Below are 25959 nucleotides of genomic sequence, written 5' to 3' on the forward strand. Positions count from 1 at the left end.
AGCGCCTCCTCTGGTCAAGCATACTAGATCCAAAAACTGCATGGTGTGAACAGACACCCTACTCCATTATACAAAAATAGTTAAAACGTCTTAAAATTAATAATAATGAGTTGTAGGTTAATGGTAGCTGGTCCAAGTGGTCAAAATAGCTTTGCTTAGTGATCCTTCACTTATACATAATAAATTTGTGGATAAAAAAATATATATATTTTAAAAAGGAGAAAACCTTTAAAAAAAAAGTTAAAATTTCCTTAATTTATTAAGAAAATACTACACCTGATTCTCATGACCTGAACTTTCAGCGTCATAGGTATATACAGTATGATGCTGTAAGTTTGGGTCATAAAACTGGGTGGGCTGGGAATTGGGGCCATAATATAAATGTGAAAATGCACCCACATTACTGCCATGCCGATATTTTTTTTAAATATTATTTTTATATCTTTATTTTTTTATTTTTATGTGAAATCTCCATTTTCTTTACAGATTGTCACAATAATTATTCCACTGCACCTGATGATATCACAGAATTGAGCTGCATCTCTCTACTTCTTGAGCCGACCTATGAAAACTCTCCACTAAGCAGTACCAAAATCTCTCCTATGAGGATTTTTCCTAAAACTTTAAATCCACTGAGCCACATGGATGATGCATTAATATCAAGTCAGGCAGAAATGCCATACTTGCATACAAAAAATGAATCCAGAAAACGAGAATTAGGTTGTAGCTTCAAAAGCATGAGTAATGAATGTGAATTAAACCCAGCGGAAGCAAAAGAAGCAGTTCCTGGCAGAAGTTCATCACAAAGTGGTCACTGTACTGAATACTTTTCTACTCAGGTGGAATCTGACTTGACCTTAGATAACTCATCTATAAGTAAAAAGACTCAGACTTTAGTTGATTATAACTCCGAAAATAATACTAGAAATACAGTAAGTCAGGCAGTATCTCTGGATATCTATTCAGCAGTACAGCAAGATTTAAAAAGTCATAGAGAAGTAGACGTGGTTTGTGAGAAACTGGAAGCATTAGATGTGACCTCTCCTGTCCATGTTTACACCTACAACAAAGAACACAGCGAGGAGAACATGGAAAAGACTTTGATTTTGGTTAGTAATGTATCTGAGTGTAAAATCTTGGAAGCAAAGGAAACCTGTTGTAGGAGTGATTATAGTGACTGTAACACAGGCCTGTGGGAAAGTGGTCATAGAAGGTGGGGCTCGAATGGAATGGACAGTATTTTCTACGATTCAGGGGATGCAACAGTACTTTCTAAAAGATATGAATGTAAAACCATGAATGCACATAGTTCGGGACTTGTAGCTAAAGAAGATCTGCAAGCAGTGGAAAATCAAAGGTTAACAGGTGATTGCACACAAATAGTAAATAGTCAATGCAACAGAACACCTACAGTAGAGTGTACAAATAAAACCATAAGAACCTCAGAAGTGCAGTTCACTTCACAATCTTCCACTGTGCCTATTGAAAACACTAGTGAACATGATGGCCAGGATTTGCAGATTCATTTAAGGGACTTATTATTGTCTACCAAAGCTCACCATAAGACTGGGTCACAAGCAGTATGTGCTAACACTATTCCAGTAAGTGGTGAAACAAGATCACCAAACCAGAAAGATGCTAGTTCCTCCTCCTCTACTAGCTCTGAAGGTAATTGTTTTGTAGAATACCATGAACGACGTGTAAACGAAACCAGAGATTCTGATCTGCAGCAAGACCTTAAAAAAATGATGCTGGCAACTAAGAACTCTCTTTCACCAGCCATAGCGAATGAGGACAAAAGCCCCTTCTTTACCCCACGTACTAAAAGCAGACTCCGCTCTTTCAAAGTTCATCAGAATAGTTCTTTACTCTTCGATGACTCTGTGGAAATGCCGAAAAGAGGCAGGCGGGTGAGGAGTCCAGGTGGCCTGGCATCTCCCACACACAATTTTCCACCAGATGAATTTCTGCCTAGAATGAGCTCACACTCCCCTAGTGTGACATATGACCCGATTAAACAGGCAGATACAAGTGATCATGCAGAATTGACCTTGACAAAAAGAAATCCACAGCATCATGGAGAAAACCTTTCTGAAGCAGAAGCCACCATCAGTATCACCAACTTTCTTACAGATGACCTTTCTTCAGAGACAGAAGAAAAATCTTGCCTGCAGTTAAAGCAAGCCAATAGCAACCATGGTGGTGATGGTGGGTTTTCGGACAGTGCATGGCTAACAGAAGATGGGGAATCTGAGATTAGTGGAGTTGCTGCTCATAAAAAGAGGAACGTTTGTTCTACCACGGAGGAGAAATCGTTACCTGCATCTTTATCCAATAGATCTTTTTTTCATAGTACATTATTAGAAGACACAGTTGTGAATAGTTGTAAACCTCCACGTTACAGCTTCAGTAGAATTTCTTTAATCCCACGAGTTGATGGAAGTACTGTGTCATGTCTAGGTACACTCCATGATTCTGCCAGTCAGGAAATGCCATTATCACCTGGTGGACGCCCTGTAAATGTAAGCCAAGTAGAGCCAGTGGAATATCTCTATAAGGATAATGAAAAAGGACATGTACTCATCGAAAAACATATGCCATCTATAGACCATTCCAAGACAGATACTGCAGAAACTTCAGAAAATACTATAGTATACGACTGGAGAAACTATAAGATTAATACACTAACCATAAACAAGGCCTCTTCTGTAAGTTCACCTAATCGAGTGGCTGTGGAACTCTACAGATTATCTAATGATGATATTGCCAGCAGACTGCGGGGGTTTGGGGAAAACCCCGGACACGTAACCAGCCAGAATCGGAAGATGTGTATCTTATTATTAGACAAATGTTTAAAAGAACAGACTTCAAATAGACCAATGGGTAAGACATTAATAGTCTCATTGTACAAAATTGCCACCATTCTAGAATTTACTAATATAAAGAGCAGTCCTGGTAAATATTTTTCCTGGGCACTGTCCTGCACGTGAAGGGTCGATGGGGATGTGAAGGAGGTGTCTGGATGGGGACATCGCCCCTTCCTGAACTAGTTCTCACTGTACTTCTTTCCTTTTCTGATTCAGCCCCTTTGTGATCTCCTTCCCACTTTTGCGGTCTTTGGTGCTTCCTGCATATGCGAGATCTCTCCCTCTACTGCAGATTATGCCGTAGGTGCTCTCATCTTTATTTCTACATTGATGCTGCCTGTATAATTTGTGGAGCTTTCAGCCTTTGGTGCTCTTACTTCTCAATACAGCTTACTCTACTATGTACAGCAGGGCTCCGCATCCTTTGGTACTCGAGCTACTGGGAAAGTGCAATCCCCATGCTCAATTCAATTCTGTGTGATTTCTGAGAAGAGCACACCAAGTATGCATGCTGGGAGTTGTAGTTTCACAACAGCTGGAATGCCAGAAGTTGCCTACCCCTGGTGTACAACACCCTCTTCCCTTTTGCTGGTATCTCTACACTGTATGAGGAGGGAGAAGTACAGCAGAGATCAGATGATGTTAGTCATGAATTAACAGCAGAAACTTGTATGCTAGAAGCAGCACAACAGCCAGCCATGTGAAGGATTTGGCCGGAATGTAGAGCAATAAATGGTGTTTTTTTGTGTGAACGCCAGTTAGAAAACTAATTTGATTTTACATGAACAATGAAAAAAATCTGTGCAAATGAGTCCATGGCTTTTAGAAACTCTAAGTATTTGTATTGTGTGAAAGCTATAGATATTTGCAGAAATTAAGTCTAGTTATTACCATACTGTCTAAAACCATTACCGGTATTTTTAATTTGCTAAATATAATTACTGTCAATTGGATTTCAGATTTTTCTTTTGTGTTTATTTTGTGTTATAGGTTTGTCCATTAACTATAGCCCAGAACTCTCTTTAGCCCTACACACATTTAACATTTCAGACTGCAGCAAAGATGAGGCAGAGATTTCACGAGAATTTGACCGACCAGATAAAACGCGAAAATGGAGAGAGGGAGTCTTAAAATCTAGTTTTAATTACTTATTGTTGGATCCAAGGTGAGAGCTTTGACTTCATATTCCGGCTGATATATATTTGGGCTCACATGGGTCTCATAGTTTGAGAGAATATATCTAATTTTTTTTTATTCGGTTTCGCTAACATGGGGTGTGTCAATCCTTTTGTTTTAGTACTTTAAATGGGTATTCCCATCTTAAACATTGGGGGCATTTCACTAGGATATGCCCCCAATGTCTGATAGGTGCAGGTCCCATCTCTGGGACCCGCACCGACTATGAGAACGGAGTGGGGAAATGAAAGGAGGGCGCACTGTGCATGTGCAGCCGCCCTCCATTCATTTCTATGGGGCTGCCGAATTAGCCGAGTGGCGCACTTGGCTATTTTTGGAAGTCCCATTGAAATGAATGGCAAGGGCACTGCGCAAGTGTGCTACTGCTCCATTCACTTTTATGGAGCTGACTGAAAAAGCCAACGCGCGACTTTTTTTGGCAGTCCCATATAGATGAATGGAAGGCAACCATACGTGTGCGGTGCGCCCTCTGGCACTTTGCAGACTCCGTTCTAAGTATAGGTGCGAGTCTATCTATCAGACATTGGGGGCATTTCTTAGCGATATGTCCAAGATGAGAATAACCCTTTAAAAGCAAATAAAACCTTTTTTTCCCTTTTTAAAGGGGCTGTTCTGCTAAAATCTTTTTTCAAACCAGCACCTGAATCTGAATACTTCTGTAATTGCATGTAATTAAAAATTTAGTATAGCCATTGAGCTATTCACCAAAATCTTTCTGTATAGCGCCACCTGCTGTTTGCTGTTTTTCAAAAAAAAAATTGTCCAGCTCACTGAGATGGAAGCACATGCTCAGTTCCATCCTTCAACTGCTACTAGCTGCAGCACACAGGACGCGCCCCCCCTGAGAAAGGACATGCCCCCTGAGCTGCCAACTTGAAATAAATCTAGCGGAACAATTAGAGCAATTAATGGGGATATCTCTGGACCCATGTGCGGTACCGGGCTGGTGCTAGCTTTGTTGGAAAAACTGTCATCCACTATAGGATATCTGATTTTAATTTTTCACATTAGTCGTGGGATAACCCCTTTACCCTATGGGCAAAATAAAGGTTTATGTTTTGTGCAATATTTGAGTCACAAGAGCTGGTTCTACACTAATGAGATGTTTCTGCGATGTCTGTGCGCCAGTGGAGTTCATGGCCCTAGTCACCAGACAACGTTAAATCCCTGTTCTGCTCATTTGATTTGGGGGAGTTTTTTCCTCCTGTAGTTTCCTGGATATTAATGGCTGTAGTCATCTGCAACCTCATAGTCACTAGATCTATAATGAAGCTAGTAGTCTTACTTAAAACGAACTGGAAATCATGACTTGGTACTTGGTTAATGAGGCATTTCTCAGTATGTGTGTGTATCATTGGCAATAACAGTATTAAACCCAAATAATGCAGCATGGGCTATTATTAACCATTTTCCTGCCAGGGTTGTTTAGACATTTTGCACTTTTGGTAGCCAGGACACTTTTCGCAGTTTTAAAATATACAAAAAATAACCCCTAAATTACCAAAAATATATTATATAAATAATTTTTTTTATTTTTTATAATAAATATTCTAAGGGGGTGATGCAAATTTTTTTTAATTTTTTTTTTTTAATTTTTATGGTTTTGTTTCTCGTGTTTGAGGCTACAAGACTCTTGTGTACCATCATGTTTCATATAGATCCCTGATGAGAGCAGAATTGCTAATTTCTTATGTTGGCCTGCCAGCTGCTGGCCAGAATAAGAATTGCACCTCTAATACAATTACCAGCATCCTCATTGGCCGCAGAGGATGCCGGTAAGAAGATCCGGGTTTTGGAGCCTTTAGATGCCGTGATCACACTACGGCATCTAAAGTCTTTAATGACTGATATCTGCATTATTACCGGTCGCGGTCATTAGCTGCGGGTCTCTCCTGTTTGAAACATGTTTACCCATTGCCCAAGCCACGTGCACGGCACTGGTAGCGAAAAGGTTAAAGATGTATAAGGCGGATGTCTGGAAGGGGTCAAGAACTCAAGTTCTTGCTGATGTATACACTTGAGATTTGCGCACATCAATATATTGTTTTTGTGTGTAAACCTCTGCTTGGATGTGTGTTAGCTGCAAATGTTTGATTTGATGCTTTTTTTTTTTTTTTTTTTTTTTTTTAACAACTCCTGTTTGTCATAAAGTTACATGAATGTGGACACTGTTGTCAACTGTCCAAGACAGCTTCAGTCATCAGGTTGTCTACTTTCAGGAAATGTATAGGTTTTGGGGGTTCACTTGCTTTTCAGGTAATCCCTGTATTTTATGGGTGGTTACTTTTTTAGAATTTCAAGCTAAAACCAGATTTTTCAATTTCATCCACCATGATGGCTACACATGAGATTGACCCCTTGACCTCTATAGGGGCAGGAACACAGAGTTTAAAACCCCCCACCTACTCTCACCCCTCAGTGTTTCTTGTCCCTATGGGGCATCTCACAGAGGCACCTCCCTTTCGGAGGTGAGGTGTTTTTTTTTTTTTTTTTTGTTTTGTTTTTTTATCATCTTATTCACATTTACCTTTAAGGAACGGGGGTTGTCTTTTTTTTTTCCCTCTGCCCTCCTGAGGTAGTGACTAAAGCTGGGCCGAGGAAAATATAGGAGTCGATTCTCGTCCCTGAAAGCAGGGGCCTGTTTTCACTCCTTGGTGTTCCTTCCTTTTAGTGAAGAAGCAGACCAGAGGAAAGGAGCTCGCTGCACGACGATTGTGAGAGTTGGCCTCCAGCATTGCCGGAGGGGGTGGAGCTAGGGAACACGTGGGGAGCGCGGCGCGCGTTTGTGACGTCAGACGCCGCTCTAGAAGTAGCTCCACTTATTCCTGCCGTAATCTCGCGATGCGCGAGCTAGCGTATGCGCAGTGTCGGCATTGTGTACCTTCCCTGTGCTGGCATCAGCCTCAGGGAACGAACTGTGCAGGCGCTAGCTCGCGCATCGTGAGATTACGGCGCTCTAGCTTTGTGATGTCGGGGAGCAAGGAGGAGATTCGGAGGATGTGGGGCGGTGCTGGGCTCCTTCACAGTAGGCGTGGCTGTGCTCAGTCGGTGAACGCTGGACTCATCTCTGAAGCATGCAGGAGACAGGACTAATCTTTGCCTCATTTGCATATCTATAAAATAGTTTTTTTTTACACAATAAAAGCACAGAGAGCTATGGGGTCTGGATATTGCAGATGTGCTAGCGGCGATCTAGCAGCCCATGTCCTCAGCTCTATACCCAAAATCCAGGTGACAGGTTCCCTTTAACCCCTTAAGGACTCAGCCCTATTTCACCTTAAGGACTTGGCAATTTTTTGCAAATCTGACCAGTGTCACTTTAAGTGCTGATAACTTTAAAACACTTTGACTTATCCAGGCCGTTCTGAGATTGTTTTTTGTCACATATTGTACTTCATGACACTGGTAAAATGAAGTAAAAAAAATTACTTTTTTTGCATAAAAAAATACCTAATTTACCAAAAATTGAGAAATTTGCAAATTTCTAAGTTTCAGTTTCTCTACTTCTGTAATACATAGTAATACCCCCAAAAATTGTGATGACTTTACATTCCCCATATGTCTACTTCATGTTTGAATTATTTTGGGAATATTTTTTTTTTTTGGGGATGTTACAAGGCTTAGAAGTTTAGAAGCAAATCTTGAAATTTTTCAGAAATTCACAAAAACCCAATTTTTAGGGACCACTACAGGTCTGAAGTCACTTTGCGAGGCTTACATAATAGAAACCGCCCAAAAATGACCCCATTCTATAAACTACACCCCTCAAGGTATTCAAAACTGATTTTACAAACTTCCTTAACCCTTTAGGTGTTGCACAAGAGTTATTGGCAAATGGGGATGAAATTTGAGAATTGAATTTCTTTGCCTAAATTTAACCCATTTTTTCCACTAACAAAGCAAGGGTTAACAGTCAAACAAGACTGTATCTTTATTGCCCTGACTCTGCCGTTTACAGAAACACCCCATATGTGGCCGTAAACTGCTGTACGGGCACACAGTAGGGCGTAGAGGGAAAGGTGCGCCGTTTTGGAAGGCAGATTTTGCTGGACTGGTTTATTTACACCATGTCCCATTTGAAGCCCCCCTGATGCACCCCTAGAGTAGAAACTCCATAAAAGTGACCCCATCTAAGAAACTACACCCCTCAAGGTATTCAAAACTGATTTTACAAACTTTGTCAACCCTTTAGGTGTTGCACAAGATTTTATGGAAAATAGAGATACAATTAAAAAATTTCACTTTTTTGGCAGATTTTCCATTTTAATATTTTTTCCAGTTACAAAGCAAGGGTTAACAGCCAAACAAAACTCAATATTTATGGCCCTGATTCTGTAGTTTACAGAAACACCCCATATGTGGTCGTAAACCGCTGTACGGGCGCAGAAGGAAAGGAATGCCATACGGTTTTTGGAAGGCAGATTTTGCTGGACTGTTTTTTTTTTGACACCATGTCCCATTTGAAGCCCCCCTGATGCACCCCTAGAGTAGAAACTCCAAAAAAGTGACCCCATCTAAGAAACTACGGGAAAGGGTGGCAGTTTTGTTGGTACTAGTTTAGGGTACATATGATTTTTGGTTGCTCTATATTACACTTTTTTGTGCGGCAAGATAACAAGAAATAGCTTTTTTGACACGTTTATTTCTTTTTGTTATTTACAACATTCATCTGACAGGTTAGATCATGTGGCAATTTTATAGAGCAGGTTGTCACGGACGCGGCGATACCTAATATGTATACCATTTTTTATTTTATTTTTTACGTAAATTTTACACAATGATTTCATTTTTAAAACAAAAAAAGTTTTATTGTCTCCATAGTCTAAGAGCCATAGTTTTTTCAGTTTTTGGGCGATTATCTTAAGTAGGGTCTCATTTTTTGCGGAATGATATGACGATTTGATTGGCACTATTTTGGGGTGCATATGACTTTTTGATCGCTTGCTATTACACTTTTTGTGACGTAAGATGACAAATAAATGGCTTTTTTTTACACCGTTTTTATTTTTTTACGGTGGTCACCTGAGGGGTTAGGTCATGTGATATTTTTATAGAGCCGGTCGATACGGACGCGGCGATACCTAATATGTATACATTTTTTTTTATTTATTTAAGTTTTACACAATAATTTCATTTTTGAAACAAAAAAAAATCATGTTTTAGTGTTTCCATAGTCTAAGAGCCATAGTTTTTTCAGTTTTTGGGCGATTATCTTATGGGTATGATTTTTGCGGGATGAGATGACTGTTTGTTTGGTACTATTTTGGTGTACATGCAACTTTTTTGATCACTTTTATTACCTTTTTTGGGAAGTAAGGTGGGCAAAATTTCAATTTCCTCATAGTTTTTATTTTTATGGCGTTCACCGTGCGGGGAAAGTAACATGACCGTTTTATAGATCAGGTCGTTACGGACGCGGCGATACCAAACGTGTAGGGAATTTTTATTTTTTCATTTTTAATCCGTGATAAATGTGTTTTTTGATTTTTACTTTTTTTTTCACTTCTTTTTACTTTTTTTTGACCCATACCCACTTGGTTCTTGAAGATCCAGTAGGTCTGATGTCTGCATAATACAGTACAGTACACTATATAGTGTTTTGTACTGTTTTTTTACTTACACTTTTTCTGAACAGATCTATGCCTTTAGCACAGATCTGTTCAGCACCATGGACAGCAGGATGCCTGAAAAGGCGTCCTGTTGCCATGGGAACCTTCCCCGTCTGCTCAGTTGTGGCCACAACTTCGCAGACGGGGAAGGGTAAGGAGGGGGGCTCTCTCCTTCTCCATCGGGGGGCTGCAAAGGCACAGCAGCCCCCCAATGGGAGAGGGAGGGAGCTCCCTCTTACTGTTAACTTTTTCCCTACAGCGGTCCGTAAGGACCGCGGTATGCAAAGGGTTAAACGGCTGACATCTGCACAGATGTCAGCCGTTTATACCAGAGTGTCAGCAATGTGCTGACACTCTGGTATAACCACTGTACACCAACGAATTTTCAAGAGGAGGCGGGCGGGGGATCGCGATCCCGCCTCCCGCACCGCCCACAACTTCCCCCCCTGCACCACCCGCCGGCAAAAAATCATGCAGGGGTGCAGGGGGTGCAAAATTTATATTTTAGGCACACTAAAGTTTCTGATCCCCGCGGTCCCCCGGATCAGAAACTGCAGAAAGCGCAGCAAACCGCAGGTCTGAATTGACCTGCGGTTTGCGGCGATCGCCGATACGGGGGGGGGGGGGGGTGGGGGGGTCTGAGTCCTTAAGGATTCGCCCTGAGTCCTTAAGGATTCGGGAAATAGGGCATACCGGTACGCCCTAAGTCCTTAAGGGGTTAGATCCCAGAGAAAAGCCGTTGGCAATAGACACTTTTACAGTAAAATGGACATGGGACCTAGATTACGCGTTTCCTCCATGGACTCTAATTTCCTGCAGAAAATATTAACGGACCCAGTAAAGGTGATATTAATGGCCCCCTACTGGCCCAAAAGAAGCTGGTTCTCTATCCTAAAGGAAATGGCTCTGGAGGAACCTTTGAAAATACCATTGCAAAAGGACATTCTGTTACAGGGTCCAATTCTGAATCCCAGCTTTTTAAGTGGTCAGCCTGGTCAATTTCTTTTATTGAAAAGGGCATAAAAGGACAATACCTCAAAAGACAAAATCAGCTCAATGACATCATCTTACCTTTTTGTACAGACCCACAAAACCAGTCAGTAGAACAGTTTTATCTCCTAGATGTAAGGGAGACAATGATCTAGTACCTGTCAGCCAGGTAGGATGACAATCTTATGATTCAGTTTGCAGGTCACAATAAAGGGAGAAAGGTTTCCAAAGCTTCCATAGGTCGTTGGATAAACACCACAATATCCTGCTGTTACTCCATAATGGGTCTTACAAGTCCTTCTAACATTAGAGCCCATTTCACCAGGGCAATGACCTCTTCTTGGGCAGAAAAAGCTTGGGTATCTAGTGACAAGATTTGTAGGGCTGCAACTTGGTTATATATAAATACATTAATTAAGCATTATCGTCTAAATGTCTCTGCTTCTACAGATCTGACCTTTGGCAATAAAATTCTGCAAGCAGTTGCACCCCACCGTTTAAACTGGTAGTTCTCATGTGTAGCCGTCATGGTGGATGAAATGGAAAGCCGTAATTAGACTTACCGGTAACTGTTACCTTGAATCCACCATGACTGCTTGTTTATTCCCTCCCTTAGTTGTTCAGATATGGAGTATGAAGTAATACTCACAAAAAAAAAAAAAAATATATATATATAATATATATGAAAAATGGTGGCACAGGCTATAAACAGATAAAGTTGGGTGCACGTTCCTAGGGAATCGACTTCTTACACCACAAATAAATCCAGAAAATGGACGGCACTCCAGTAAGCTGAAAAAAAAAATGGTGATTCCTTTATTCAACCATCCATTGCAACGTTTCGGCTCTAAATGAGCCTTTTTCAAGCTTGAAAAAGGCTCATTTAGAGCCGAAACGTTGCACCGGATGGTTGAATAAAGGAATCGCCATTTTTTTTTTCATCTTACTGGAGTGCCGTCCATTTTCTGGATTTATTTGTGGTGTAAGAAGTCGATTCCCTAGGAACGTGCACCCAACTTTATCTGTTTATAGCCTGTGCCGCATATATATATATATATATATATATATATATATATATATATATATATATATATATATATATATATATTATTCTGTGTTCCTGCCCCTACTGAGGTCAAGGGGTCAATCTCATATGTAGCCGTCATGATGGATACAAGGAAACAGAATTGCCGGTAAGTCTAATTACGGTTTTCTGTTCTGATATGTGCATGTAAGTTTAGGCCTAAGTTGTATGTGTGAGCTGTGCACATGTTGAAGGTTTATTTTAGGAGGTGTGGTCCATATAACTTTCTGCTTGAGTCACACTTTTATCTGCTAATATACTTGCAAATTTGCATGAAGGTGTATGTATGTATAAAGTGCTGAGTGGCATTTTAGCCTTGTGTGTGTGTGTGTGTGTATGTATGTATGTATGTATATGTGTATGTATGTATGTATATATATATATATATATATGTGTGTGTGTGTGTATATATATGTATATATATATGTATATATATATATATATATATATATATATATATATATATACGGAAATTCAGGGCAGCACACCTTGTAATAGGGTGCCAGCGGTAATGTCACCTTACTAAGGTGTATGATGCAAAATAAATGAAGACACTGCGGCACATCCGTAAATGAAAGTGTGGACCTTTTATTCACTCATGCGACGTTTCAGTCCACTTGCTGGGACCTTTCTCAAGCAATACATCATACAAAACTGTGGGTTTTTATGTGGTCATATCAAATTAGCATACATAAGTGACAATTAATGAGTTATACAGAAATGTGCAAAAAAAAATCTTATATAAGAAAAAAAGACATCGTGCCTGGAAAACAGTATAATCAATACATATGTTCATATGTCCAAAAACATCCAGGTATAGTGATTATTCAATAGCATAATATTTTACACAAGTGGCAATCAATAGTGCATAATCGTCACCTGTGCACGTGCAGAAGTAAACAGACCCGGCATAGAATCAGGCAGGCTCAATGGTAGGCGGATACAGCATTGCGGATAACACCGCATGGATATGGCTTCCTGGAACTGAAGCTGCGCATGTCCCTCTGATGTCACTCTGGGGATAATCACGTAATCCCATGTGAAACCTGGAATTGGAACTGCGCATGTCCGTGCTGTCACTCTGGGAATAATCACATGATCCCATGTGAAAACATCACCTGACACGCCGCATAACAGTTCACTTAAGTAAAGCATGTAGTATAGGGCTGCAGTAAACAAATATTTTAGTAATCGAGTATTCTATCGATTATATTTCTCGATTCATCGAGTAATCTAATAAGAAAAACCTTCTTAAAATAATGTATTGCTTTATAAAAATGTCCCCCTTTCCCAGTGCCATCAGTTCAGCAGCCCCTCCATGCCATGTTCCCCAGTGCCCCCATGATGGCACTGCCATCAGCCCCTCCATCCAGATTGCCATGATGTCCCCCTTCCCAGTGCCTCCATGCCATCCACCATGTCCCCAGTGCCATCAGATCAGCAGCCCCTCCATGCCATGTCCCCTAGTGCCCCCATGATGGCACTGCCATCATCCCCTGCATCCAGATTGCCATGATGTCCCCCTTTCCCAGTGCCTCCGTGCCAACCACCATGTCCCCCCCCCCCCCAGATCAACCTTCCAAGTGCCTAATCACAGGTGCCCCCATTAACCCCCCTACCCCCCCCCCCCCCCCCCCCAATACTTTTATACATGGCAAATCATAGGTGCTCCCATTAACCCCTCTAACGCCAAAAATGTTATACATGCCAAATCCCAAGTGCCCCCCGCCAATAACTTTATACATGCCAAACCACAGCTGCCCACATTTCCCCATGCCAAATCACAGGTGCCCCCGTTTTCCCCAGCCCATGCAAAATCACAGGTGCCCCCATTTCTCCATGCCAAATTACAGGTGCCACCAATTGACCAGCCCCCCCCCCAAACTTTATACTTACCTTTCAGTGCAGAGTGCGCCGACACACGGAGTCCGCAGGAGACTAGTCTTCATCCCAGCATGCACTGGGGACCTGACGTCACACACAGCGTCATCCAGCGCGCTGACGATATGTGAACGCAAGGTCCTGCAGCGCGGTGCCGACGGGAGGCCATAGAGCAGTGAGTGAGAAGCTTAATTTCACTCACGCTCCGTGGTCATGTGATTTAAAACTAATCCTCGATGCAGAAAAACTGCATCGACAATTTTTTTGCCTCGATTAAATCGATGAATCGTTTCAGCCCTAATGTAGTATGAATACAAGCGTCTTAATCAATGTATGAATCTAGAGTAACGGCTATTTCAGGATGAGACACCCCGGGTGTAATATCGGGTGACGTGCTATCTTGCGATGCACTGTCATCCGAAAAAAGTAAGTAGAGGAGGAGGGGACAGCGGCAGCCGTTGCCCTCTTATCTCTCTCACCCAATTATAACCCTACCGGGTGAAAAACATCCAAAATTAGCCCGAAAATGACGCTTGCAAAAGTAATTCAATAAAGAATTATTTTTTTTTATATGTATACAGCTGTTGCGGGATAAGCCGCTCAAGTTCAAAAGTATCCAACTTCCTATTGAGCAAAGCCCTTCCATCATAGGTCCTATAAGTGAAAAGATAAAAAAATATATTATCCAAATATATTTATTATAAAAGAAAAAGAACAGATTCTTCAGTACAAGTGCTGACAGGGACAGAACAGCGAGAGATTATATGAATAGCCATGGTTTATATTCTACATTCAAACCCCCTGTATATAACATATACAGTGGATATAAAAAGTCTACCCACCCCTGTTAAAATGTCAGGTTTCTGTGATGTAAAAAAAAATGAGACAAAGATAAATCATTTCAGAACTTTTTCCACCTTTTAATGTGACCTATAAACTGTACAACTCAATTGAAAAACAAACTGAAATCTTTTAAGTAGACGTAAGAAAAAATATAAAAATAAAATAATATGGTTGCATAACTGTGCAGACCCTTAAACTAATACTTTGTTGAAGCACCTTTGATTTTATTACAGCACTCAGTCTTTTTGGGTATGAGTCTATCAGCATTGCACATTTTGACTTGGCAAGATTTGCCCACTCTTCTTTGCAAAAACACTCCAAATCTGTCAGATTGCGAGGGCATCTCCTGTGCACAGCCCTCTTCAGATCACCCCACAGATTTTTCAATCTGATTCAGGTCTGGGCTCTGTCAGGGCAATTCCAAAACTTTAATCTTCTTCTGGTGAAGCCATTCCTTTGTTGATTTGGATGTATGCTTTGGGTCGTTGTCATGCTGAAAGATGAAGTTCCTCTTCATGTTCAGCTTTCTAGCAGAAGCCTGAAGGTTTTGTGCCAATATTGACTGGTATTTTTAACGGTTCATAATTCCCTCCTAGCTTAACTAAGGCCTCAGTTCCAGCTGAAAAAAATCAGCCCCAAAGCATGATGCTGCCACCACCATGCTTCACTGTAGGTATGGTGTTCGTTTGGTGATGTGCAGTGTTGTTTTTGCACCAAACATATCTTTTGGAATTATGGCCAAAAAGTTCAACCTTGGTTTCATCAGACCATAACACCTTTTCCCACTTGCTTTTGGGAGACTTCAGATGTGTTTTTGCAAAATGTAGCCTGGCTTTGATGTTTTTCTTCATAAGAAAAACCTTTAGTCTTTCCACTCTACCACATAGCCCAGACATATGAAGAATACGGGAGATTGTTGTCACATGTACCACACAGCCAGTACTTGCCAGATATTCCTGCAGCTCCTTTAATGTTGCTGTAGGCCTCTTGGTAGCCTCCCAGACCAGTTTTCTTCTAGTCTTTTCATCAATTTTGGAGGGACGTCAGGGCTCCAGACGGCGACCAAAATGGTCGCCAATGCGACTTAGAATTTGCAAATGGCGACAAGACTTTTTAGTCTTGTCGCCATTTGCGACTAGACCCACAGCTCTGCCGTTAAATACAGCGGCGGGGCACAGGAGATGATAGTTCCCTGCCCCGCCGCCGATGTTCTTCTCAGCAGCGCAGTGGAGTCTCTCCCTCCCCCCTGTGCTGCTGCCGCCGCCAATAAGAAGAGGGACAGGAGGAGGATGGGAGGGGCTGTGGCCACTGCGCCACCAATGAAGATAACTGACCTGTTAATACAAATACAGGAGGCGGGTGTCGGAATCAAATAGCCTGCACCCGACCTCTGACAGGGAGCTGCGATCCGCTGCAGTTAACCCCTCAGGTGCCGCACCTGAGGGGTTAACTGCAGCGGATCGCAGCTCCCTGTCAGAGGTCGGGTGCAGGCTATTTGATTCCGACACCCGCCTCCTGTATTTGTATTAACAGGTCAGTTATCTTCATTGGTGGCGCAGTGCGCCCCCCCCCAACCCCTCAGTATTAAAGTCATTGGTGGTTCACTGGCAGTTCCGATTGGAGCCCCAGCAGTGTAATCGCGGGGCTCTGATCTGTTACCATGGCAGCCAGGATGCTCCTCAAGCCCTGGCTGCTATAGTAAGCTCCCTGCTGCCGTGTGCACAAAGCACAGAGCAGCAGGGACAGTGTGATGTCCTATTTACCCTGATAGAGCACTATAAGGGTGAATAGGACAAGGGTTCCAGCCCCTAGGCCCCTTTCACACGGGCGAGTATTCCGCGCGGATGCGATGCGTGAGTTGAACGCATTGCACCCGCACTGAATCCCGACCCATTCATTTCTATGGGGCTGTTCACGTGAGCAGTGATTTTCACGCATCACTTGTGCGTTGCGTGAAAATCGCAGCATGCTCCTCTTTGTGCGTTTTTCACGTAACGCAGGCCCCATAGAAATGAATAGGGTTGCGTGAAAATCGCAAGCATCCGCAAGCAAGTGCGGATGCAGTGCGATTTTCACGCACGGTTGCTAGGAGACGATCGGGATGGGGACCCGATCATCATTATTTTTCCTTATAACATGGTTATAAGGGAAAATAATAGCATTCTGAATACAGAATGCATAGTAAAATAGCGCTGGAGGGGTTAAAAAAAATTAAAATTATTTAACTCACCTTAGTCCACTTGATCGTGCTGCCGGCATCTCTTCTGTCTCCTTCTTTGCTGATTGTAGGAACAGGACCTGTGGTGACGTCACTTCGGTCATCACATGATCTTTTACCATGGTGATGGATCGTGTGATGGACCATTTGATGACCGGAGTGACGTCACCACAGGTCCTGTTCCTACAATCGGCAAAGAAGGAGATGCCGGCAGCGCGATCAAGTGGACTAAGGTGAGTTAATTTTTTATTTTATTTTTTAACCCCTCCAGCGCTATTTTACTATGCATTCTGTATTCAGAATGCTATTATTTTCCCTTATAACCATGTTATAAGGAAAAATAATGATGATCGGGTCCCCATCCCGATTGTCTCCTAGCAACCGTGCGTGAAAATCGCACTGCATCCGCACTTGCTTGCGGATGCTTGCGATTTTCACGCAACCCTATTCATTTCTATGGGGCCTGCGTTAAGAAGTTCGGGTTTGGGTACCAAACACGCGCGATTTTTCTCACGCAAGTGCAAAACGCATTACAATGTTTTGCACTCGCGCGGAAAAATCGCGCGTGTTCCCGCAACGCACCCGCATATTTTCCCGCAATGCCCATCTGAAAGAGGCCTAAGGGGGCTAATAGTAAGTAAAAAAAAAAAAAAAAATATTAAAGGGCTTCTGTCACCCCACAAAAGTCATATTTTTTTTTTTGGATAGTTACATTCCTTATAGCGCGATATAGGAGAATATAATCTTATCACTTACTTTCATGCGGCCGTTTCTTTAGAAAACAAAGTTTTATAATATGTAAATCCGGTCTCTACCAGCAAGTAGGGCGTCTACTTGCTGGTAGCCGCAGCAGAAACCCGCCCCTTCGCCGTGTTGATTGACAGGGCCAGCCGTGATCTCCTCCGGCCGGCCCTGTCAGTATTTCAAAAATCGCGCGCCTCTGTTCATTCGGCGCAGGCGCTCTGAGATGAGGAGGCTCGTCTCCTCAGAACTCCCTCAGTGCGCCTGCGCCGATGACATCACCGAAAGAGAAGACGTCATCGGCGCAGGCGCACTGAGGGAGTTCTGAGGAGACGAGCCTCCTCATCTCAGAGCGCCTGCGCCGAATGAACAGAGGCGCGCGATTTTTGAAATACTGACAGGGCCGGCCGGAGGAGGAGATCACGGCTGGCCCTGTCAATTAACACGGCGAAGGGGCGGTTTTCTGCTGCGGCTACCAGCAAGTAGACGCCCTACTTGCTGGTAGAGACCGGATTTACATATTATAAAACTTTGTTTTCTAAAGAAACGGCCGCATGAAAGTAAGTGATAAGATTATATTCTCCTATATCGCGTTATAAGGAATGTAACTATCCAAAAAAAAAAAAATGACTTTTGTGGGGTGACAGAAGCCCTTTAAGTTTCAATTCCCCCTTTCCCAATTTTACATATAAAATATATAAACAATAAATAAATAAACATATTACATAGCGTTGCGTCCGAAAAGTCTAAACTATTAAATTATGAAAAAATATCTCCTATGCGGTGAGCGCCGTAACAGAAATAAATAAATAAAAACCATGCGATTTAGCCATTTTTTATTCACCTTGTCACCCCAAAAAATAGGACAGGACTGTTCTATTATGGGCCGAACATTTCATAAAATGTGCCATGCACGCGGCTTTTTTTGGTGTTTTTTTTTTTTTTTTTTTTTTCGCGTGGTATTGAGTATCGCAATACTTATTTATGGTGTCGAGAGCGAATAAAAATTTTGGTATCTAAACAACCCTACGCGATTTGGCGACTATAAATTTAATTTGGCTCCTAAATTTTTCAGTTCAGGAGCCAATGGCTACTAGGTATTTTTTTTAGTCTGGAGCACTGGACGTCCAGTTCTTGGTAATGTCACTGTTGTGCCATATTTTCTCCACTTGATGATGACTGTCTTCACTGTGTTCCATGGTATATCTAATGCCTTGGAAATTCTTTTGTACCCTTCTCCTGACTGATACCTTTTAACAATGAGATCCCTCTGATGCTTTGGAAGCTCTCTGTGGACCATGGCTTTTGCTGTGGGATGTGACTAAGAAAATGTCAGGAAAGACCAACTTTATTTGGGGTTAATCAGAGGCACTTTAACCACCTCCGGACCGCCTAACGCAGATTCGCGTTCCGGAGGTGGCAGCCCTGCGCAGAGTCACGCATATATGCGTCATCTTGCGCGAGCCGAGATTTCCTGTGAACGCGCGCTCACAGGAACGGAAGGTAAGAGAATGGATCTCCAGCCTGCCAGCGGCGATCGTTCGCTGGCAGGCAGGAGATGTGATTTTTTTTTTAACCCCTAACAGGTATATTAGACGCTGTTTTGATAACAGCGTCTAATATACCTGGTCCTCTGGTGGTCCCCTTTGTTTGGATCGACCACCAGAGGACACAGGTAGCTCAGTAATATGTTGCACCAAGCACCACTACACTACACCCCCCCCCTGTCACTTATTAACCCCTTATTCACCCTTGATCACCCCTGATCACCCCATATAGACTCCCTGATCACCCCCCTGTCATTGATTACCCCCCTGTCATTGATCAACCCCTGTAAAGCTCCATTCAGATGTCCGCATGATTTTTACGGATCCACTGATAGATGGATCGGATCCGCAAAACACATACGGACGTCTGAATGAAGCCTTACAGGGGCGGGATCAATGACTGTGGTGATCACCCCATATAGACTCCCTGATTACCCCCCCTGTCATTGATTACCCCCCCTGTCATTGATTACCCCCCCTGTCATTGATTACCCCCCCCCTGTCATTGATCAACCCCCTGTAAAGCTCCATTCAGATGTCCGCGTGATTTTTACGGATCCACTGATAGATGGATCGGATCCGCAAAACACATACGGACGTCTGAATGAAGCCTTACAGGGGCGTGATCAATGACTGTGGTGATCACCCCATATAGACTCCCTGATCACCCCCCTGTCATTGATTTACCCCCCTGTCATTGATCAACCCCCTGTAAAGCTCCATTCAGATGTCCGCATGATTTTTTACGGATCCACTGATAGATGGATCGGATCCGCAAAACACATACAGGCGTCTCCCTGGAGCCTTCAGGGGGGGTGATCACCCCATATAGACTCCCTGATCACCCCCCCTGTCATTGATCACCCCCCCCTGTCATTGATCACCCCCCCCCTGTCATTGATCACCCCCCCTGTCATTGATCACCCCCCCTGTCATTGATCACCCCCCTGTCATTGATCACCCCCCTGTCAGGCTGCATGCAGATGTCCGTATGATTTTTACGGATCCACGGATACATGGATCGGATCCGCAAAACACATACAGACATCTGAATGGAGCCTTACAGGGGAGTGATCAATGACTGTGGTGATCACCCCATATAGACTCTCTGATCACCCCCCTGTCATTGATCACCCCCTGTAAGGCTCCATTCAGACATTTTTTTTGGCCCAAGTTAGCGGAATTATTATTTTTTTTTCTTACAAAGTCTCATATTCCACTAACTTGTGTCAAAAAATAAAATCTCACATGAACTCACCATACCCCTCACGGAATCCAAATGCGTAAAATTTTTTAGACATTTATATTCCAGACTTCTTCTCACGCTTTAGGGCCCCTAGAATGCCAGGGCAGTATAAATACCCCACATGTGACCCCATTTCGGAAAGAACACACCCCAAGGTATTCCGTGAGGGGCATATTGAGTCCATGAAAGATTAAAATTTTTGTCCCAAGTTAGCGGAAAGGGAGACTTTGTGAGAAAAAATAAAAAATATCAATTTCCGCTAACTTGTGTCAAAAAAAAAAATTTCTATGAACTCGCCATGCCCCTCATTGAATACCTTGGGGTGTCTTTCCAAAATGGGGTCACATGTGGGGTATTTATACTGCCCTGGCATTCTAGGGCCCCAAAGCGTGAGAAGAAGTCTGGTATCCAAATGTCTAAAAATGCCCTCCTAAAAGCAATTTGGGCACCTTTGCGCATCTAGGCTGCAAAAAAGTGTCACACATCTGGTATCGCCGTACTCAGGAGAAGTAGGGAATGTGTTTTGGGGTGTCATTTTACATATATACCCATGCTGGGTGAGAGAAATATCTTGGTCAAATGCCAATTTTATATAAAAAAATGGTAAAAGTTGTCTTTTGCCAAGATATTTCTCTCACCCAGCATGGGTATATGTAAAATGACACCCAAAACACATTCCCCAACTTCTCCTGAATACGGAGATACCACATGTGTGACACTTTTTTGCAGCCTAGGTGGGCAAAGGGGCCCACTTCCAAAGAGCACCTTTCGGATTTCACAGGTCATTTACCTACTTACCACACATTAGGGCCCCTGGAAAATGCCAGGGCAGTATAACTACCCCACAAGTGACCCCATTTTGGAAAGAAGACACCCCAAGGTATTCCGTGAGGGGCATGGCGAGTTCCTCAAATTTTTTTATTTTTTGTCACAAGTTAGGCTACTTTCACACTTGCGTTAGGAGCGGATCCGTCTGGTGTCTGCACAGACAGATCCGTCAGGTGTCCGCCTGCTGAGCGGAGGCTGAACGGAGCCAGACTGATGCATTCTGAGCGGATCCGCATCCACTCAGAATGCATTAGGGCTGGACGGATCCGTTCGGGGCCGATTGTGAGAGCCTTTAAACGGGAACTCACAAGCGGAGCCCCGAACGCTAGTGTGAAAGTAGCCTTAGTGGAAAATGATGATTTTTATTTTTTTTTATTTTTTTTCTTACAAAGTCTCATATTCCACTAACTTGTGACAAAAAATAAAACTTCCATGAACTCACTATGCCCATCAGCGAATACCTTGGGGTGTCTTCTTTCCAAAATGGGGTCACTTGTGGGGTAGTTATACTGCCCTGGCATTCTAGGGGCCCAAATGTGTGGTAAGGAGTTTGAAATCAAATTCTGTAAAAAATGACCAGTGAAATCCGAAGGTGCTCTTTGGAATATGGGCCCCTTTGCCCACCTAGGCTGCAAAAAAGTGTCACACATCTGGTATCTCCGTATTCAGGAGAAGTTGGGGAATGTGTTTTGGGGTGTCATTTTACATATACCCATGTTGGGTGAGAGAATATCTTGGCAAAAGACAACTTTTCCCATTTTTTTATACAAAGTTGGCATTTGACCAAGATATTTATCTCGCCCAGCATGGGTATATGTAAAATGACACCCCAAAACACATTCCCCAACTTCTCCTGAATACGGAGATACCACATGTGTGACACTTTTTTGCAGCCTAGTGGGCAAAGGGGCCCATATTCCAAAGAGCACCTTTCGGATTTCACTGTTCATTTTTTACAGAATTTGATTTCAAACTCCTTACCACACATTTGGGCCCCTAGAATGCCAGGGCAGTATAACTACCCCACAAGTGACCCCATTTTGGAAAGAAGACGCCCCAAGGTATTCGCTGATGGGCATAGTGAGTTCATGGAAGTTTTTTATTTTTGTCACAAGTTAGTGGAATATGAGACTTTGTAAGAAAAAAAAAAAAATCATCATTTTCCGCTAACTTGTGACAAAAAATAAAAAGTTCTATGAACTCACTATGCCCATCAGCGAATACCTTAGGGTGTCTACTTTCAGAAATGAGGTCATTTGTGGGGTGTTTGTACTGTCTGGGCATTGTAGAACCTCAGGAAACATGACAGGTGCTCAGAAAGTCAGAGCTGCTTCAAAAAGCGGAAATTCACATTTTGTACCATAGTTTGTAAACGCTATAACTTTTACCCAAACCATTTTTTTTTTATCAAAGACATGTAGAACAATAAATTTAGAGCAAAATTTATATATGGATCTCGTTTTTTTTGCAAAATTTTACAACTGAAAGTGAAAAATGTCATTTTTTTGCAAAAAAATCGTAAATTTCGATTAATAACAAAAAAAGTTAAAAATGTCAGCAGCAATGAAATACCACCAAATGAAAGCTCTTAGTGAGAAGAAAAGGAGGTAAAATTCATTTTGGGTGGTAGTTGCATGACCGAGCAATAAACGGTAAAAGTAGTGTAGGTCAGAAGTGTAAAAAGTGGCCTGGTCTTTCAGGTGTGTTTAAGCACTGGGGCTGAGGTGGTTAAATGAAGACAGGTGTATGTTGACTCCTATTTAACATGATTTTGAAAGTGATACTTAATTCTGAACACAGCTACATCCCCAGTTATAAGAGGGTGTGCACACTTATGCAACCACATTATTTTAGTTTCTTTGGTTTCTTCCTCCACCTAAAAGATTTCAGTTTGTTTTTCAATGAGTGGTACAGTTTCTAGGTCACATTAAAGGTTGAAAAAGTCTGAAATGATTTATCTTTCTCATTTTTTTACATCACAGAAACCTGACCTTTTAACAGGGGTGTGTAGACTTTTTATATCATAATTTGTGATTTATTTGTAGGTAGCAAAACTTAAAATTGTCCTGGGTACCAAAGGTGCAAAATGTCTAAACCTCCCATGGCAGCAAAGGGTTAAATATAATTTTTGATCAAGTCTGAAATTTCTTCCTAGGGTCACTCGAAATCTGCCATCTCGATGTCGTGACATATCTCCACATGATTGCTTTCGTACCTTTGTCAGCTCTGTTTTTTTACGTGGGCAAAGGAAAGCGATCTCGACCATACTGTCCATCTATATGAGGCACTTACTTACTACAGGGGTAGCTGCAAGAAGGTATGGATCATACTGTACCTTTAGTAAGGATGTTGAAATGTGGAAAAATTGACCAACTAAAATTAGACTTGGCATGTTTTATATCAGTCAAAATGGGAGAGGGTAGTTGACGAGATCTGGACTGAATTTCAAATTTTTTTTTATATGTTCTCATTTGTCTGTTTGTTTTTTATTTATTTTACATTGGACATCTGAAAGTAACTATTAGGTTACTTATCACAGTAGAAAAGATCTCATGTCATTGGCCACAGATTAATTATTGTTACTCCTGATTTATGTAGAATTTGCCTAGTTGAGGCTACTTTCACACTCTCGTTTCACGGATCCATTAGAAACGGAGGCGAACGGAACCCATTAAGACAAATACGTTCAAACGGATCCGTCTGCAAAGCGGATCTATTCGTCATGTTTGTTTCTGTTTTCACTTCCATTTAGTGGATCAGTTTTCAAAGAGTAGGCGTGTCTCAAAGTGTCCACCACTTTTACAGTGTATTTAAGCAGAGAAACCTCCAATCAGGCTCTGTGTTTTGGGACCATGTTGCCTGCACACATACGTCTGCGATTGAGGTTACTAATCCTGAAACAAGATGGAGAAGACATGCCCAGGAAAGAAGACTGCGCCGGTTTTGGGTCACCCGATATCTTCCAAACGCATGACCAGAGGCGTTTTTTCTGTCCTGTACTTGGAGCTTCGTGCTCATCCCAGAAAATATTTTCAATTATATGCGCATGTCTGTCGAGAGTTATGACCAGCTACTGCAGCACATTTCGACAACATCGAAAAACAAGATACCTGCTACAGAAGGGCAATTCCTCCTGAAGAGCGGCTAATGGTGACAATAAGTTAAAGTTTGTCCCTAATGTTTTTTTGTACAGCGTATATCGTATTTTTCCCCCATAAGACGCACTCCCCCCTTCCCCCCAAAGTGGGGGAAAAAAATGGCCCCTGCATTTTATGGGGTGAATACTAATTGAGCGCTTCCATTATGGAAGCGCTCATTAGTACCGGAAGACACGGAACTCTGTGAAGGCTCTGTACTCACCGCTCCCTGGTCCTCGGCTGTTGGCTGTGCAGTGGCTGCGCACAGCGTGAGGGTGCTCTGTGACCTCACACTGTGAGCGCTGGTTCACAGCACAGCTTTTGGGATCTGAGGCTAGGGGCTGCTGAAGCATGGTTGGGGCTGATCAAATATGGCTGAGGTTATGAGATATACCAGGGGGCTGATATGAGGCATGGGGTCTCATCTGAAGTCTGAATGGGGGGGCGTCTTTATATTGGGCTCTGATCTGAGTTCTGATTGGGGTCTTATTAACATTGGAGTCTGATCAGAGGTCTGATTGAGGGTCTTATTAACATTGGGGCCGTGAGCTGAGGTCTGATAATATTTGGGGTCTGATTGCTGATCTGATCTGAGGTTTAATGAAATTTTTTTTCTTATTGTCCTCCTTTAAATCCTAGGTGCGTCTTATGGGGCCAGTGCGTCTTATAGGGTGAAAAATACGGTGTGTGTGAACATACACTCACCTAAAAGAATTATTAGGAACACCGGTTTTATTTCTCATTAATGCAATTATCTAGTCAACCAATCACATGGCAGTTGCTTCAATGCATTTAGGGGGGTGTTCCTGGTCAAGACAATCTCCTGAACTCCAAACTGAATGTCAGAATGGGAAAGAAAGGTTATTTAAGCAATTTGAGCGTGGCATGGTTGTTGGTGCCAGACGGGCCGTCTGAGTATTTCACAATCTGCTCAGTTACTGGGATTTTCACGCACAACCATTTCTAGGGTTTACGAAGATGGTGTGAAAAGGGAAAAACATGTATGCGGCAGTCCTGTCGGCAAAATTGCCTTGTGGATGCTAGAGGTCAGAGTTTAATGGGCCGACTGATTCAAGCTGATAGAGCAACGTTGACTGAAATAACCACTCGTTGCAACTGAGGTATGCAGCAAAGCATTTGTGAAGCCACAACACGCACAACCTTGAGGCGGATGGGCTACAACAGCAGAAGACCCCACCGGGTACCACTCATCTCCACTACAAATAGGAAAAAGAGGCTACAATTTGCACGAGCTCACCAAAATTGGGACTGTTGAAGACTGGAAAAATGTTGCCTGGTCTGATGAGTCTCGATTTCTGTTGAGACATTCAAATTGTAGAGTCCAAATTTGGGCGTAAACAGAATGAGAACATGTATCCATCCTCTGATGGCTACTTCCAGCAGGATAATGCACCATGTCACAAAGCTCGATCATTTCAAATTGGTTTCTTGAACATGACAATGAGTTCACTGTACTAAAATGGCCCCCACAGTCACCAGATCTCAGCCCAATAGAGCATCTTTGGGATGTGGTGGGAACGGGAGCTATTGTGCCCAGGATGTGCATCCCTCAAATCTCCATCAACTGCAAGATGCTATCCTATCAATATGGACCAACATTTATAAAGAATGCTATCAGCACCTTGTTGAATCAATGCCACGTAGAATTAAGGCAGTTCTGAAGGCAAAAGGGGGTCCAACACCGTATTAGTATGGTGTTCCTAATAATTCTTTTAGGTGAGTGTATATTTTTAATATTTATATTCATTTT

At 42.4% G+C, this 25959-nt stretch overlaps 1 protein-coding gene across 1 annotated transcript in view; it reads left to right on the forward strand.

The window, feature by feature from the left end:
* ANKLE1 (ankyrin repeat and LEM domain containing 1) overlaps positions 1-25959 on the forward strand; it is a 133603-nt gene that overhangs the window by 59118 nt on the left and 48526 nt on the right. The window contains 4 exon segments of the mRNA XM_040419840.1: positions 487-2883; positions 3858-4032; positions 23207-23282; positions 23284-23320. Of these exon segments, the coding sequence (XP_040275774.1) occupies positions 487-2883; positions 3858-4032; positions 23207-23282; positions 23284-23320 (2685 nt within the window).

This window comes from Bufo bufo, chromosome 2 (genome assembly GCF_905171765.1).
Source record: "Bufo bufo chromosome 2, aBufBuf1.1, whole genome shotgun sequence".
Classification (NCBI taxonomy): Eukaryota; Metazoa; Chordata; class Amphibia; order Anura; family Bufonidae; genus Bufo; species Bufo bufo.